Here is a 15,495-nt window from a genome sequence, read left to right on the forward strand (position 1 = left end):
ACGTTTGGTCTCTCCAATGTAAAGGAGACCGCATTGGGAGCAACGAATGCAGTAGACTAAGTTGGGGGAAATGCAAGTCAAATGCTGCTTCACTTGAAAGGAGTGTTTGGGCCCTTGGATGGTGAGGAGAGAGGAAGTGAAGGGGCAGGTGTTGCATCTTTTGCATGGACATGGGGAGGTGCCATAGGTGGGGGTTGAGGAGTAGGGGGTGATGGAGGAGTGGACCAGGGTGTCCCGGAGGGAACGATCCTTACAGAATGCTGCCAGAGGGGGTGAAGGGAAGATGTGTTTGGTGGTGGCATTATGCTGGAGTTGGCGGAAATGGCGGAGGATGATCCTTTGAATGCGGAGGCTGGTGGCATCTCATCCGACGCCTCAACAAGAAACTTTTTCTCTTTCTCTCAAGTGCTAAGGAATGCAATCTCCAACAACTCATCGACACCAACACCCATCTAGGACCCTCCACCCCTGCCTGTCCCTCCGTCCCCACCCCATCTTCCAATCCCAGCCCCGGCTGTGTATTCACTATACCCCCTGACCTTCCCCTCTCTAACGCTGAACGTTCAGTGCTCAGCAAAGGACTTAGTTTCATACCCTTACGCCATCATCTGAATGAATTTCGGGCTCGGCATGATGCTGAACTCTTCTTCCGCCGTCTTCGGCTCCGGGCTCACTTCTTTGGGCAGGAGTGCTCTCCCCGTTCAACGGATCCTTTTACCCACCTCCAGTATTCTCCCTCCACCTGGACCCCTCCCTCTGGATTCTTACCTTCTCTTGATCTTTTCATTGAGAACTGTCGGCGCGACATTAGTCGTCTCAATTTCTCTGCTCCTCTCACCCATTCTAATCTGTCTCTCTCTGAACTTACTGCACTCCGTTCTCTCAGGTCCAACCCCAACATTGTCATCAAACCCGCTGACAAGGGTGGTGCTGTTGTTATCTGGCGCACTGACCTCTACCTCGCGGAGGCTGAGCGTCAACTCGCACACATTTCCTCCTACCTCTCCCTGGACCATGACCCCACCACTGAACATCAAGCCATTGTTTCCAGGACTGTCACTGACCTCATCTCCTGTGGAGATCTTCCTCCCACAGCTTCCAACCTGATAGTCGCCTAATCTCGGACGGCCCGCTTCTACCTCCTACCCAAAATCCACAAACAGAACTGTCCCGGTAGACCGATCATGTCAGCTTGCTCCTGCCCCACGGAACTCATTTCTCATTATCTTGACTCCCTTCTCTCTCCCCTTGTCCAGTCCCTTCCCACCTCCATCCGTGATTCCTCTGACACCTTACGTCACATCAACAATTTCCAGTTCCCTGGCCCCAACCGCTTCCTCTTCACCATGGACATCCAATCCCTCTACACCTCCATCCCCCACCAGGATGGTCTGAGGGCCCTTAGCTTCTTCCTCGAACAGAGGTCCAAACAATCCCCATCCACCACTACTCTCCTCTGTCTGGCTGAACTTGTTCTCTCACTGAACAATTTCTCCTTCAACTCCTCTCACTTCCTCCAAATAAAAGGTGTGGCTATGTGTACCCGTATGGGCCCCAGCTATGCCTGTCACTTTATGGGGTGTGTGGAACATTCCTTGTTCCAGTCCTACTGCGGCCCCCTTCCACAACTCTCTCTCCGGTACATTGATGATTACTTCGGTGCTGCTTCATGCTCTCGTTGGGACTTGGAAAAATTTATTAATTTTGCTTCCAATCTCCACCCCTCCTTCATTTTCACATGGTCCATCTCTGACACTTCCTTTCCCTTCCTTGACCTCTCTGTCTCAATCTCTGGTGATGGACTGTCCATCAATATCCATTACAAGCCTACTGACTCCCACAGCTACCACGACTACAGCTCCTCACACCCCACTTCCTGTAAGGACTCCATCCCATTCTCTCAGTTCCTTCGCCTCCGTCGCATCTGTTCTGTTGATGCTACCTTCAAAATCAGTTCCTCTGAAATGTCCTCCTTCTTCCTTAACTGAGGTTTTCCACCCACGGTCGTTGACAGGGCCCTCAACCATGTCCGGCCCATCTCCTGCGCATCCGCCCTCACGCCTTCTCCTCCCTCCCAGAAACATGATAGGGTCCCCCTTGTCCTCACTTATCACCCCACCAGCCTCCGCATTCAAAGGATCATCCTCCGCTATTTCCGCCAACTCCAGCATAATGCCACCACCAAACACATCTTCCCTTCACCCCCCCGGCAGCATTCCGTAGGGATCATTCCCTCTGGTACACCCTGGTCCATTCCTCCATTACCCCCTACTCCTCAATCCCCACCTATGGCACCTCCCCATGCCCATGCAAAAGATGCAACACATGTCCCTTCACTTCCTCTCTCCTCACTGGTCCAAGGGCCCAAACACTCCTTTCAAGTGAAGCAGCATTTCACTTGCATTTCCCCCAACTTAGTCTACTGCATTCGTTGCTCCCAATGCGGTCTCCTCTACATTGGAGAGACCAAACGTAAACTGGGCGATCGCTTTGCAGAACACCTGCGGTCTGTCTGCAAGAATGACCCAAACCTCCCTGTCGCTTGCCATTTTAACACTCCACCCTGCTCTCTTGCCCACATGTCTTGGCTTGCTGCATTGTTCCAGTGAAGCCCAATGAAAACTGAAGGAACAGCACCTCATCTTCCGACTAGGCACTTTACAGCCTTCCGGAATGAATATTGAATTCAACAACTTTAGATCTTGAACTCCCTCCTCCATCCCCACCCCCTTTCTGTTTTTTCCCCCTTCCTTTTGTTTTTTCCAATAATTTATATAGATTTTTCTTTTCCCACCTATTTCCATTGTTTTTAAATCTTTTATGCTCTGCTAGCCTTTCCACCCCACCCCCACTAGTGCTTTACCTTGAGTGCCCTACCATCCATTCTAAATTAGCACATTCGTTTAGATAATATCACCATCTTCAACGCCTCTGTGTTCTTTTGTCTGTGACATCTTTTGCTGATCTGCTCCTATCACTGTTTGCTTGTCCCTGCAACCACACCAACCCCCCACACTTCTCTCCCCCCCCCCCACCCGCTGACCTTAAACCAGCTTATATTTCACCCCTTTCCTAAGATTCACTCAGTTCTGTTGAAGGGTCATGAGGACTCGAAACGTCAACTCTTTTCTTCTCTGCCGATGCTGCCAGACCTGCTAAGTTTTTCCAGGTAATTCTGTTTTTGTTTTGTGCTCTTCCTATTATTAGCAATCAATTTTTGAATTGCCCAGGAACTTGGGGAGCCTATAGTTCCCTGTTGCTTTCTTCATGGCAACGCCATGGCCAATCAGAGTCGAATTGCCAACCAATCAGCACCCTTTTCCCCTTTAGTATAAATTGCTATGATTGTTTGAAATTTGGCATTCTTGCATTTGTCCTGATGAGTGCAAGATGAAAAGCTTCAGCAACGTGTTTCCCTTTTCAACAATATACATCTCAAGTGGTATAATTTTTAACGGAGAAGAGGAACCTTGATTTTCAAATGCACAATCATTTCGGGTGGAAGTGCAAGTAGATATGGCTGTAAAAGAGCAAAAAGAGCAGAAAATATAGAAGTTCACAAGTAAATATTAGTAAGGCCACAGTGGGAGTATAGTGCTCGGATCTGGGCATCCCTTTATAGAAAGGGTACAACATAGATTAACAAGGATGTTACCAGGCAAAAGTGACTACAGTTGTGAAGAGAGACTTAAGAAGTTAGGGCTATTTTCAGGAGAGCTCAGAAGGGTGAGGCAGGGGGGTGGGTGGGGTGACCAGATCAAGGTCCTCAAAATGGTAAAGTGTTATGTTGATATCAGTAGTGACTGATTGTTTCTACTGGTGAGAGAGAAAGAGGTGGATATGAAGTTAAGATAGTTACTACAAAAATAATTGGGAGAGTTGTCTTTACATTCAATAGTAACCTTTGCTGGAGAATTGGATGAATACTTGAAAAGGCTCTGGTGAAAGAAGACTTGAGTGAGTCTAAGTGGAAAGCTCTTTCAAAGAGGTGGCACAGGCAAAATGGTTGAAAGCAGATTCAGTTGTAGCTTCAAAAGTAAATTAGATCTCTACTTAAAAAAGAAATATTTTCAGGACAAAGGGAAAGCGTATGGGAGCGGAATTAATTGGATAGCTCTTTCAGAGAGCCAGCACAGGTGTGATGGACCGAAAGGCCTAGAATTTCCACAGGGGTTTTCTAATTCACCCACCCCTCCAATAATATCATCAGAAGGTTGGCAGAGAGGCCAGCGAAACAACATTTACACTATTTCTCTGATGTATTTGTGGATCTTCCACTAAGGTTACAAGGAGAATAGGTGGAAGTCCCGCAGAAATTCTCCTTCCACAGATTTGACAGATTATGTGGCTTGTTTCTGCGCTGTAAGATTGCATAAGTCAGGTCAGTGGTCTAACAGGGAACTGTAATAATGATAAGAATCACATGAACAACTCCTAGGTTGGGTAGGCCCATATCATCTGGGTTTTACACCAATTGCAGTGCAACTGTAGTTGGGTGCTACCACCCAGGTTAAAGAGTTCCCAGGACTACTTCTATTGTTGATCTTTGCCGTGTTCGGAAAGAGACCGAGATCTTTCTGTTAGCTGAGTAACTGCGCAATCCTACCCTCCCAGCAGGGAGTCAGGCTACCAGGGTGAGGGTGGAGAATTGGGCCCACAACAATATAGCCTTGTTGGTGACCTACAGTCGTTGTGGACACAGCTCCCAGCTGGGATATTAGTATGAAAAAGTTAACCAGCATTTAGATGTTAATGTGTTCAGCCCCAGTGTCGAATCTTGCTTGCATCTCTAAGCAAGATTGGTTCCAGATGTTCCCCCATCATTATTTGGGTGAACTGGCTTTGGGTACACCGGAACCTAAATACTAAACTGTTGCGCACTCGAACTCTGTGTTTGCCCTACTTAGAACGAAGCAGGCTGAATTTGTTGTGGGAATCGTCTCAATCGACCTCAAGGCCATGTTTACTCTCTAGATGGCTCTTTTATGAGATATGAATGAACGAGATGATCGAAGGCAATTAGAAGTGAGCATTTTAAAGTCATGCATTGAAGTGTTCAGAAGTGTTTGACCTACTCAATGACACTCAAATGCAGTAGGCAATTATTAAATTACATCTTGACTGTTTGCTCAGAAAAGCAAAATGTCATCCAAATAAAAAACAATTACAGAAGTTTCAGTCACTTGAAGATAAAGGCCGGAATTTTCTGGCCTCATCGTGGGCCAGATGTCTATTGATTTGCGGCGGGACCGGAAGATCCCAGTGGTGGGTGGGTGTGGAAAATCCCACCCAAGCTCTTTGCCGTATCACTGTGCATTTGGCTGCACTTTGAGATACCATAAGTCATTGAATGTTAGTATTGAGGAGCAGCTCATTAAATGATAAATTACACTGAACTGAAGTCAGAAATAACGATGTTATATTTCTTTTACAGATGAGGGAAAGGTCTTCTATTTAAAAAAATAGAGCACAGTGAAAATGTACAATAGGTTGCTCAGCATTGAAAAGAGGAAGGTTCTGGGTACTGCATCTTGGAAAAGAAGTATTGGACTCTGAGAAGATGCAATGCAGGTTCACCAGGATGATAGCAGGGCCAAAAGAGTTAAATTATGAGGTGATATTATATTGACTAGACTTCTATTCCACAGAGTATAGAAATAGTCAGTTGGTAGTACAGAACTTGAGTAATGCTGAAAAAAGCCACATGCTGTCAAAGCTTTTCATTTTGCACTCATCAGGACAATTTGCAAGAATACCAAAATGCAAAAAGTTACAACAATTTACACTGCATGAGAAGAGAGTGCTGATTGGTTGGCAAGTGGCAGAGGCGCTGCCATGAAAAATGCACCAGGTTAAGAGGTGATAGAATTGAGGTGTTTAAGATGATTAAAGAAATTGATGGGATATGGAGAGAAAAACCATTCACACTGGTAGGGGAATCCATAATTAGGGAACAAAATCTTAAAACTGGAACTGAGCCATTCATGGGTGATATCAGAAAGCACTTCTTCACAGTAAAGGTGGTGGAAATCTGGATCTCTGTCCCCAAAACTCTCTTAAGGCTATAAGTCAATTGAAAATTCCAAGACTGAGATCAATAGACTTATTAGGTAAGGCTATTCAGATATGTGCAACCAAGGTGGGTAAGTGGAGGTAAGATACACAACAACCAGAATCTAATTGATTGGGGGAAGAGATCTGAGGTATTGACTGGCTCACTCCTGTTCATGTAGTCCTAAAAGTCAATTAATGTTTTAATTGCTGACCTTCCTCAGTATTTCTTTGTTCTCTTTTCAACCCTGCTGTTTATTCCACAATTTGTTTCCTGAATTTAAGCTTTCAGGGTTTACAGTCTGTTTTCCCTTTTAATCTCATGACTGTCTCTTTCTTTTACAGAAACTGTCCATTTCCAACATACAGCAGACCTTATAACCCACTTAATCAATGCAAAGGCTAACTATTCTTTGCAGGTACTTTATCTTTGCGCGGTTTACAAGGTCGCTGCTTTGTATTAAAAAAAGGGTGCTGTTCCTTCTCAAACTGCCATGGCGGGATTTGTGCTGGGATTTTCTGAATTATTAGTCCAGTGCTCTGGATTACTAGTCCAGTAATATTGCTACTACATACATGGATAGACTGGACCACCTGAGGTGTTCTCCTTGGAGCAGCGAAGACTAAGACGAGGTTTGGTAGAGGTGTTTCAAATCATGAAGTGTTTGGATAGGGTAATTAAGCAGAAACTTGATTGGGTTGAACACCAAAGGGCACAGGTTGAAGTTGATTGGAAAAAGAACCAGAGGAAAAACATTTTTTATGCAACGAGTGTTTAGGGTTTGGAATGACTGCCTATGGGCCGTGGAGAGAGATTATGTAGTGCCTTTCAAAAAGAAATTAGATAAATATTTGGAGGAGAAAAACATTGCAGAAATATGGGGGAACAAGAGAGGGAGTGAGACAAACTGGGTTGCTCTACGCGGTTGCCAGAAATTCTGTCCCTTTTGGTTTTATTAACAGTGACCACTGATAACCTTTATGTCTTTGACATAAAATCTGGGCTAAATTTCTTGCCGTCAACTTTTGTTTAATAACACTCCTGTGGAGCACCTTGGGCATGTCACAGACATTAACAACTCCTGGTATTTATATAATGATGTCAAAGCAGGTCATATGTTGGCTGCTGTGCGTTTCTATGGTACTTATATGTGAAACTAACTCTTTTACAGATATATCCCGATGAGGGTCATTACATGGAAAATACCGCAGTTCGGCTGCACCTGCACAAATCGATTGTCAGGTTCTTTGAGAAATGCTTCAGGTCCCCGGACAAGATCGCAGCAAAAACAGAAGTGGAGGGGGAAGAGGATGATTAAATTTTTTTGAGCGGCTTGCCAAGCACAAACATCTCTTTTATAAAATACAACTGATTTTGTTTTTCAGAACAGTGTTATGTTAGCATGTTACAAAGACTAAGAGCAGTAACTGCTTGCTTCACCGACATCACTGCGTCCTCATCGGAAGAATCTCCAGCATGAAAATAACAATCAAAGTGGTTGACTGTTCCGATGTAATTGACATCCCTGTCCCCCAAACCCCAACTCCCAACACCCCCCCCCCCCAAAAAAAAGTGGTGTCAACCTTTGTAATTTCTCATGTGATGGGGGCATCACAAAAATACACTTAATGGATGATTAAGGGGAGCATCAGCAGGCGCGGAGGTCAAGTAGATCAAGAAGATTTGCCCACACATTCAGCGAATGTTCTGTCAGGGTCACCTAGATATCAACAACAACAAACCCCAGTATGTCAGCAAACGTTCAAGTTATTTCATGGCTTCAGGTGGAAACCAAACTGCGCAAGTAGTTTTATAGCACAACAAATATTTCAACAACTACAAAATACTTTGACTTGCAGTGGAACCTCCATTATTTGTATTTCAGTTGTCACTTTGCATACCCTCCCTGCCTTGATTTTAAGTCAGCTGCATTGCCCTAGAAATATTTAATTCACTATATTTTGTATAAATTGTTCTGGCCTCCATTCCCAACTCTAAGGTATTGGCTGGACCATGGAGATTTGCAATTATCCTCCAATTCCCTCTACACAGTAAGCAGGGCCATTGCTATGATGGTACATAATGAAGACTTTGCTTGTAATTCTACAGCTTGGAACCATTTGGTTTTACCCAATGTGGCGCTGCATTGGCCGAATAAACCAAACTGCCACTCCTCTTTATTTGAACATCATTTTTCTCCTTTTTTTGTCTCTTCTGTTTGTGTGTGCAAAGGTATGCATTCATTTTCATTAACTGACTTGCGAATCTTCAGTTCAACCCATTCCAACAGTAAAACTGAAGGTCAACTGCAATGTTCAGAGTTGGCACATCCTTTGCTGTTACTTTAATGAATGTATATCCTAGTTGCTGACAATAATGTTACAGGTTTCCAAATGTCATTCTTTTGTATTTCTGTGCCAGTCTTATAAGATTCATCTGTGCATGGCAACACATCTCACCATCTCCGGAATGATTATGAAGTGCTTGCTTTAAGTGTACGGTTGCAGTGTCGCTATTTTCTGGCAATGTGAATGTGTTTTCTTCATAAATATGCCTATGTATACTTTTTGTCTATAGAGCTTCGTGTGTCAACAGGTTCGCCTTCTCCATCTCCTTCACACTTCTCACTGAACTTATGTTGGTGTTCGCTAACATTTCTTTAATCCTCTGAGTGCTGCTGTTCGCATTGCAAATTCCAGTCAATTGAAAGATCCATTGATTTGGGAAGATTGGTTCTCTGCATCTCACAGAAACAGCATTCATTGTCCAATTTCACCCCACCCCCCACCCCCCCAACCCCCAACCCCCCCGATTAATTGTAAAATCCAATTTGATTATTAGCCATCAAATGTGACTGGGGTAGATGGACAACAGTTACCAAATCATCAATGTTTTGTAAATGTTCTTAAAGAAAATGGTGAAATAAATAAGTGTTCCCAAGCATTTTACATATGAGCTACCATGTAGTCCTTGCATAATGAATATTGTGATTCGTGAAAAATGTCATTGCTTACATTTTTTAATAACTGAAAATAATTGAGGGTGGGAAGAGGGTGAAAACTAAAGTCATTCATGGTGCAAAAAAGTTGATTTAGTACTCAGAGGATTAACAATGTGGACACGTTCTTTTGAAATCATCTCTATGGATATTTTTTAAGCGTTTTGTCCACAAATTTAGTAAATGACTAATTTTGCAAATTTACACTCCCAAGTGGGAAGCAGAGTGTCAACCCTTTGCATGAGCTCTCTCTTTTTAAGAATAAACTACAATGATACCAATCATAAAATCAGATTGGCCAAAGGAACCACTTAAGAGCTGGATTTTCCAGCAAGTGTTAAGACCCCATGTGGGGGGGGGTTCTCAACCCCACCCCTTCCAGGAGGCCTCCTAACTGGCCACATCCGCACTTGCCATCTTATTGAGGATGGTGGGCAGGCTCCTGAGGCTGTAGGAGGCGGGAAGGCATTTGAAGATCTATCCTGATGAGACTCTCCCCTATTTTTCTGCCCCCCAAATCCAACCTCATCTCCACATGGCTGGGAAAATCTAGCCCTTAACCTAATCTGGAATAACAACCCTATGGCTTCCCCTTGCAGTATCTAGTTATTTCTTAAACTAGTCCTGGCCTCAACTAATGTTCCCAAAAACCTGTTGCAACCTCGAGCACTGTCTGTGTGAAGAAGCCCTTTTGATCGCTAATGGTTAATCCTGTCACAACTGTCTTTTTGGAACACTTGCTTCCAATATTATTTAAACCTGTAAACATTAGAGCTTTCATATGTTACATTTAAGATGATATATATCCCAAAATGTTCACTGACAGTTTCACCACTGTGGTATAAACTGGGCCTTGGGACCTAAGAAAGAGATAAAAGAAATGTAAAACAGTCAAAGTACTAACACATTGCCATCAAAGTACTAACATGTTACCATCGGACTACCAATCCTGTACTCCAACTTTATAGTTTAGTAACATTCACGTTAGAAAATCATGTTATAAAATCTTGCTGTCAAAGTATCAATAACTATTATGATAGGTGCATTTATATCATTGCTTTAAACATTTCATTTTTATTATTGCTGTGTATGTAAAACTGTCTCGATGAGTTGAAGATATTATCATTTCCTACCAAACTTATTAACTGAACAGCATTAAATTCTGAGATCCCTCAATTTACTGGTCTGGAGTTATTTCTGAAAACAGAACTTTTTCGTAGCAGTTATAATGGCACGAGGGAATCATTTAGCATGATTCTTTTTCTGCAGAATAAGTTTCAATGTCTACAAACATTTTTAACCTGAAAAAGTAGGTACTGATGCCATGTAATAACTCTGACAGCAAAAAAAAATCATTTTCAACTCCTTTGTAGTGATGACGAGTGAAGAACCAAGTGTCACATGAACCCAGATTTTGTGGTCAGTGGTGAATGAGTAGCACTGACCGTTCCTTACACTTAGCCACAGATTCCTGTGTGGACTTTTTTGCATTGAAACGTGCTGATTGGAGACCCATTTTGGCATAGCGCCCTCTCGAGGGGACGTGGGACCTGTGTGAATAGGGTAAGCATATGTCTCTCCTTAAAACAATCAGATTGAAGAATTCTTAATTAAGCCTGCAGAGTCTGAAGCAGGAAGTATAAATTACAACATTTAAATCAATGTCAAATCATCTACACATAGCAAAATAAGGAAAGGGAAAGAAAGATAGGATTAAGGAGGAAATAAAAGAGATGGAAGGAAAAAATTCAAGGACAAATTATTTCTTTTTTTGATAAATTTCTAAGAATAATTAAAATCTGAAGGAATGACTTCTCATATGTAAAACTTAATTTCCAGTGATAGAGTATTTGGCAGTAATTAAGGGCTGTGTTTTACACCACATGCCGCTGGGGGTGGGAGACACATGAAATATGTTGGGTGCTGTTTCTTTGTGCAGTCAGGGTCTAGCTGGGGTTCTTTGGGCTTGTCTATTCTCCCAAAATAAGCAGCTCAAGACTATAGTTTCCTAAAACCATTATTATTTAGTTACAGCTACTATCTACACATTAGAACCTCTGCATGAGGCTGGAATTTTTACCTCTCTATCTCTCAGTTATGTGATGTTACATCATCATTATATCAGCATCATATACTTCTGATGTTAACCTTTTATTCCACATCTCTCCCCAGGCCTTTATCCTGACTATATACAGCCTCCTACACCTCCCCGCAATGTCTCCGGCTTCACAGGCTTTGACCAATCTCCCTGATCTTGTTCTGGTCTCTTTCGGAGGTTGGGAATGTTCCGTACTCTCCTTTTGGTGTGTGTCCTTTTAAAAAAATTCATTCATGGGATGTGGGTGTCGCTGGCTAGGCGAGCATTATTGCCCAGCCCTAATTATCCTTGACGAGGTGGTGGTGAGCTGCCTTCTTGAATTGCTGCAGTTCCTGTGGTGTAGGTGCACCCACAGTGCTGTTAGGAAGGGAGTTCCAGGATTTTAACCCAGTGACAGTGAAGGAATGGCGATATATTTCCAAGTCAGGATGGTGTGTGACTTGGAAGGGAATTTACAGGTGCTGGTATTTCCACATATCTACTGCCCTTGTCCCTCCAGGTGGTAGAAATCATGGGTTTGGAGTGTCCTTCTCGTGGGTGGCTGTGTAGTTTTGGTTTACTACTTTGTTTTCAGGATCTGCATAGTAAGCCTAAGTTTCCTATTGGCTTTCTTTCCAAGGATATATCTTGGTTGTGGAATGTTATTGATGGTTTTGCCTTCTCTCTGTTGGTCTCGAACCCACACTCTCTCCCTAGGCCTTAGTGCTGGTAACTCACGTGCTCTATGCCTGTGTCTAAAGTTAAGGGCCTGTTTGTTCCTCTGTTCTTCCTCATGCTGTTTTACCATCATTTGGTTATTTGCAATGATATTGGCCTGAATTTTCAGCGAGTTGGGGGAGCAGGTCCTGATTCCGGGATTCCAGACTCCATTCCAGGACTGTCTGATTTTCAGGTGCAGGCTGGTTCCTGTCAAAAGCCCCCATCCGGCAATGCTGACCTGGCCAGCTCCATTGCAGAGTCAGGCGTCTCCTACTCCTCCACAATTTTCACAATTAGGCCAGGTTTTTAAAGAGCTGTGGTTCATGTGTTTAGTGGTTTAATGGTATATCTAAAAAAAGCTTTCAAAAAAGCAATTTGTTCATAACTTCCTCCTATGTTGAGAAAAAAAAGGTCTTCACTACAAGCTAATAAAAGTATCAATCATCCAGACCCTTTAAAGTATCAATAAGAAAAACTACAAACCCTTGAAATCACTTGTGTAAACAAGCGTTGTTAAATTGACAGCAGAGATTGGAGAGCTTGAGTTGCCAATCAAACAATGTTTCCTCTGGGGAGCAGTTGTTAGTACTCTAATAGTTTTGTGGGCTCTTAGCCAAGCCTCATTATGTGTGCAAATCAACTCATCCCTTAAGATTCTGTAATTGCAGTTCCCTGCCAGCCTTTATAGATCATTGATGAACAAGTCCATACTTTTGCCTGGTCTTTGCTTTCTCTTGTTAAATTTAGCCATTTTATTAGGTTCCGACATTGCTGAAATATAAATCAAAATCTTACAGGACTTCTTTGTAAGGCTTTGTTAAGTCGCATCAACCCCTGCCTTGCTCTCATGTCACCAGCAATAGATCCAACTGCATAAGGTAATGTACTGACTTGGTCTTTTTGACCCTGAGATTACTCACTATTCGCTGCCACCATGTTTCGTTGTGCAGTTGGGGTCCAGAGGGGATTCTCTGGGGCTTGTCTAATATTGCAAGTAAGCTTCTCAGGACCAAAGTCTTTTTGATCGATGTTGTGTAAGCCAGAAGTGGTTCTGAACTTGTGAACCGCTTTCTCAATTTCTCCTAGTTTTGGGCCAGTTACGAGCCTTCAGCACTCCGAAATAGTTCTGGGAGTGGTGGTGAGGATTCCACACTTCTACTGAGCCCTGGAATTGTTCCCGCTTCACTGGTGCTGCTTGCTGTCTTGGACCTGTGCTCGCTGCCGTCCGGACTCCAGGTCTGTGTCTCGGCTTGCATCTACTGCACCGGTGATTCTTAAACTCTGTGGTGAGTGTTGAATTTGTTCCTTCTGTTCTTCTTTCAAGGATCTCTTGATTTAATAGGTCTGTAGTTTCTTCTTAATGTTTGCTGGGTCTTTTACTCACTATCTGCTGCCACCATGTTTCATTGTGCAGTTGGGGTCTAGAGGGGGGTTCTTTGGCACTTGTCTAATATCGCAAAGTAAGCTTCTCAGGACCAAAGTTTCTTAAAAGCATTATATTTATTCACAGCTACTATGTACACATTGGGACCTCTGCACGAGGTTGGAATTTCTGCTCCTTCCAGATAGCTAACTCGCAGTCATGTGATGTTACATCATCATTACTTCAACATCATGTGCTTCTAATGTTAACCCTTTACTCTGCAGGTGCCAAGCCCATGTCCTTCCCTCTCACTCCTGACCTCCCCATAATATGGGGGGGTGGGTAAGTTGCCCATTAGGCTGCCCACCCTTAGACTCTTAGCTGCTCAATTAATTGGAAATTAAGGGCCTTAATCCACCTCCATTGCCATAAAACGCTGGGCAGTGGCTGTTGGGCCAGAGTGCAAAGGCCATTTTTGAAATGGTTGCTTTGAAAAGGCTGAAAGGAAGGGGAGGCGGTCAACAATTGGGGGATGTCCTATGCCCATTGGGGTCAACCATCCCAAGATGTCACCCCACTTTTGTTCCTCCCTCCAAAATCTAGTCCCGCCCTCCACACCAACACCGCCCTCCCCTCCCTGATTCCTCCCCACTGAAAAAGCCCAGGATTTACCTGTCTCTTGTTGCCATCATTTTCTTCCTGATGCCTCCTTGCAGTCTCAGCAGTGCCCACTATGGAGCTCTGGCTCTGGTGGGACTGCTGGAGCTGCCAGCCAATCAGAGCAGCTCTCAATGGTGGGACTTCCTGTCCACTGAGGAGTAAAAGTCTACCTTCAGAGTGTTTAGCCTGACCCCAGCTTTTTAAGAGCCTGTCCATTTCGGACTGGGGTTAGTGAACGGATAGGGCTAGCTGTCTGCCCACCTTGAAATCCAACTCTAAGATTTAGCATGCTGTTAAAAATTTAGTTCCACTCAAATTGGCAACATTTAAGTTATTCTGACTTGTTTGGTATATACCACAGTAGAACATGTGTTTCAATGTCGAGTCTCTCAGTGAAGCTTCTGGAGGAACAAGGCAACTTGGACAGCAACTTCTTGATTTCCGCATTACTGCACTCGCGGCCACTGGAAGATGTTATCCGATTTACTCTCTAATAACAGCGAGCACTGGTAGCAAAATCCAGGCCATTCATTGGTAAAGTGGAAGGAAAAAGGGAATGGATATTAAACTGCCATTCAATCAAGAGTAACACCGCCCCCAATCATACCATGTGTTTGTAAAGTTGAACTGAGCAACAATTGGAAATGCCAGTAGCTTTTGCACAACATTTCTCACGGATACCCTCGGCATGGTTTTTGATGTTTTATCACCGACCTGCCGCAACCTCATTGCTAAGATACTTTGGTCATATAGTGAAATTGACTGAAAATATATGGGCCTGGATTTTCTGTTCTGGGCACAATCGGTGGGCCAGGAGCAAATTCTGACCATTTTGATAAGTGTTTGTTCCTTAATCTTCTGCTCCAACTCATTTGCATATTGCCAAACATAAAATCTGCTACGAACATACAGGGCAAATGGGCAATGCTTAAGTTTCACCCTTCATTGTCTGTCGTTTTCATGGCCAAATTCTTTGCTGTAGGAAAGTTACTAGCAGTGGAGGAGGTTCCCTCCTCTGTACATAGCCAGAGAAGTACCCCACATGCCTAGGATCTACTTGTCCTTCTTCTACTACTGGAGCCAGTTGGAACCTTCTGGTGTCATACGCTTTTAAGAGATAGCAACACGTCCTCACTCGAAGGGAAGTGTGTCATGTGATCCAGTCTCAATTTCACTTTGGCCTGTGAGCAGAAAACAGAACACACAGCTCTGCTGCTGATGTCTTCAAGCTTTCTGCCTTTGTATAGCTGTTCTTATGAATTTTTTTTAAATTCATTCATGAGATGCGGGCATTGCAGGCTGGGCTAACATTAATTTCCCATCCTAATTGCCCTTGAGAAGGTGGTGTTGAGCTGCCTTCTTGAGTAGTCTAAATTTTACACAATCCTTTATGAGTGATTGGTACCTTTATATCATTATAAAAACACTACACCTTTCTCTCTCCTAGCCAGAATTTCTGACGTACCCTCTCCCTTCTGCTATTCTGGTTTAACAATTTACACCTCCTCTGGACCCATCCTTTATTTCTATACTTGTCTGATTATCACTTCCTTTTGTCTTTTGGTGTTTGATTACTCCTACCCTTCACCATACCACAGATCTCTTCATTTTATTCTATCAGTGCC

The 15,495-nt window shown here is 43.5% G+C and overlaps 1 protein-coding gene across 1 annotated transcript in view; it reads left to right on the forward strand.

Annotated features, from left to right (window-relative positions):
* The window catches only part of dpp6a (dipeptidyl-peptidase 6a), a 1,248,500-nt gene extending 1,239,706 nt beyond the window's left edge, over positions 1–8,794 (forward strand). The window contains exons 26-27 of the mRNA XM_041184706.1: positions 6,397–6,470; positions 7,224–8,794. Coding sequence (XP_041040640.1) covers positions 6,397–6,470; positions 7,224–7,370 — 221 coding nt within the window. The 3' untranslated portion in view covers positions 7,371–8,794. The remainder of the gene's footprint in view (positions 1–6,396; positions 6,471–7,223) is intronic.
* The last annotated feature ends 6,701 nt before the right edge of the window (positions 8,795–15,495 follow it).

This window comes from Carcharodon carcharias, chromosome 3 (assembly GCF_017639515.1).
Source record: "Carcharodon carcharias isolate sCarCar2 chromosome 3, sCarCar2.pri, whole genome shotgun sequence".
Classification (NCBI taxonomy): domain Eukaryota; kingdom Metazoa; phylum Chordata; class Chondrichthyes; order Lamniformes; family Lamnidae; genus Carcharodon; species Carcharodon carcharias.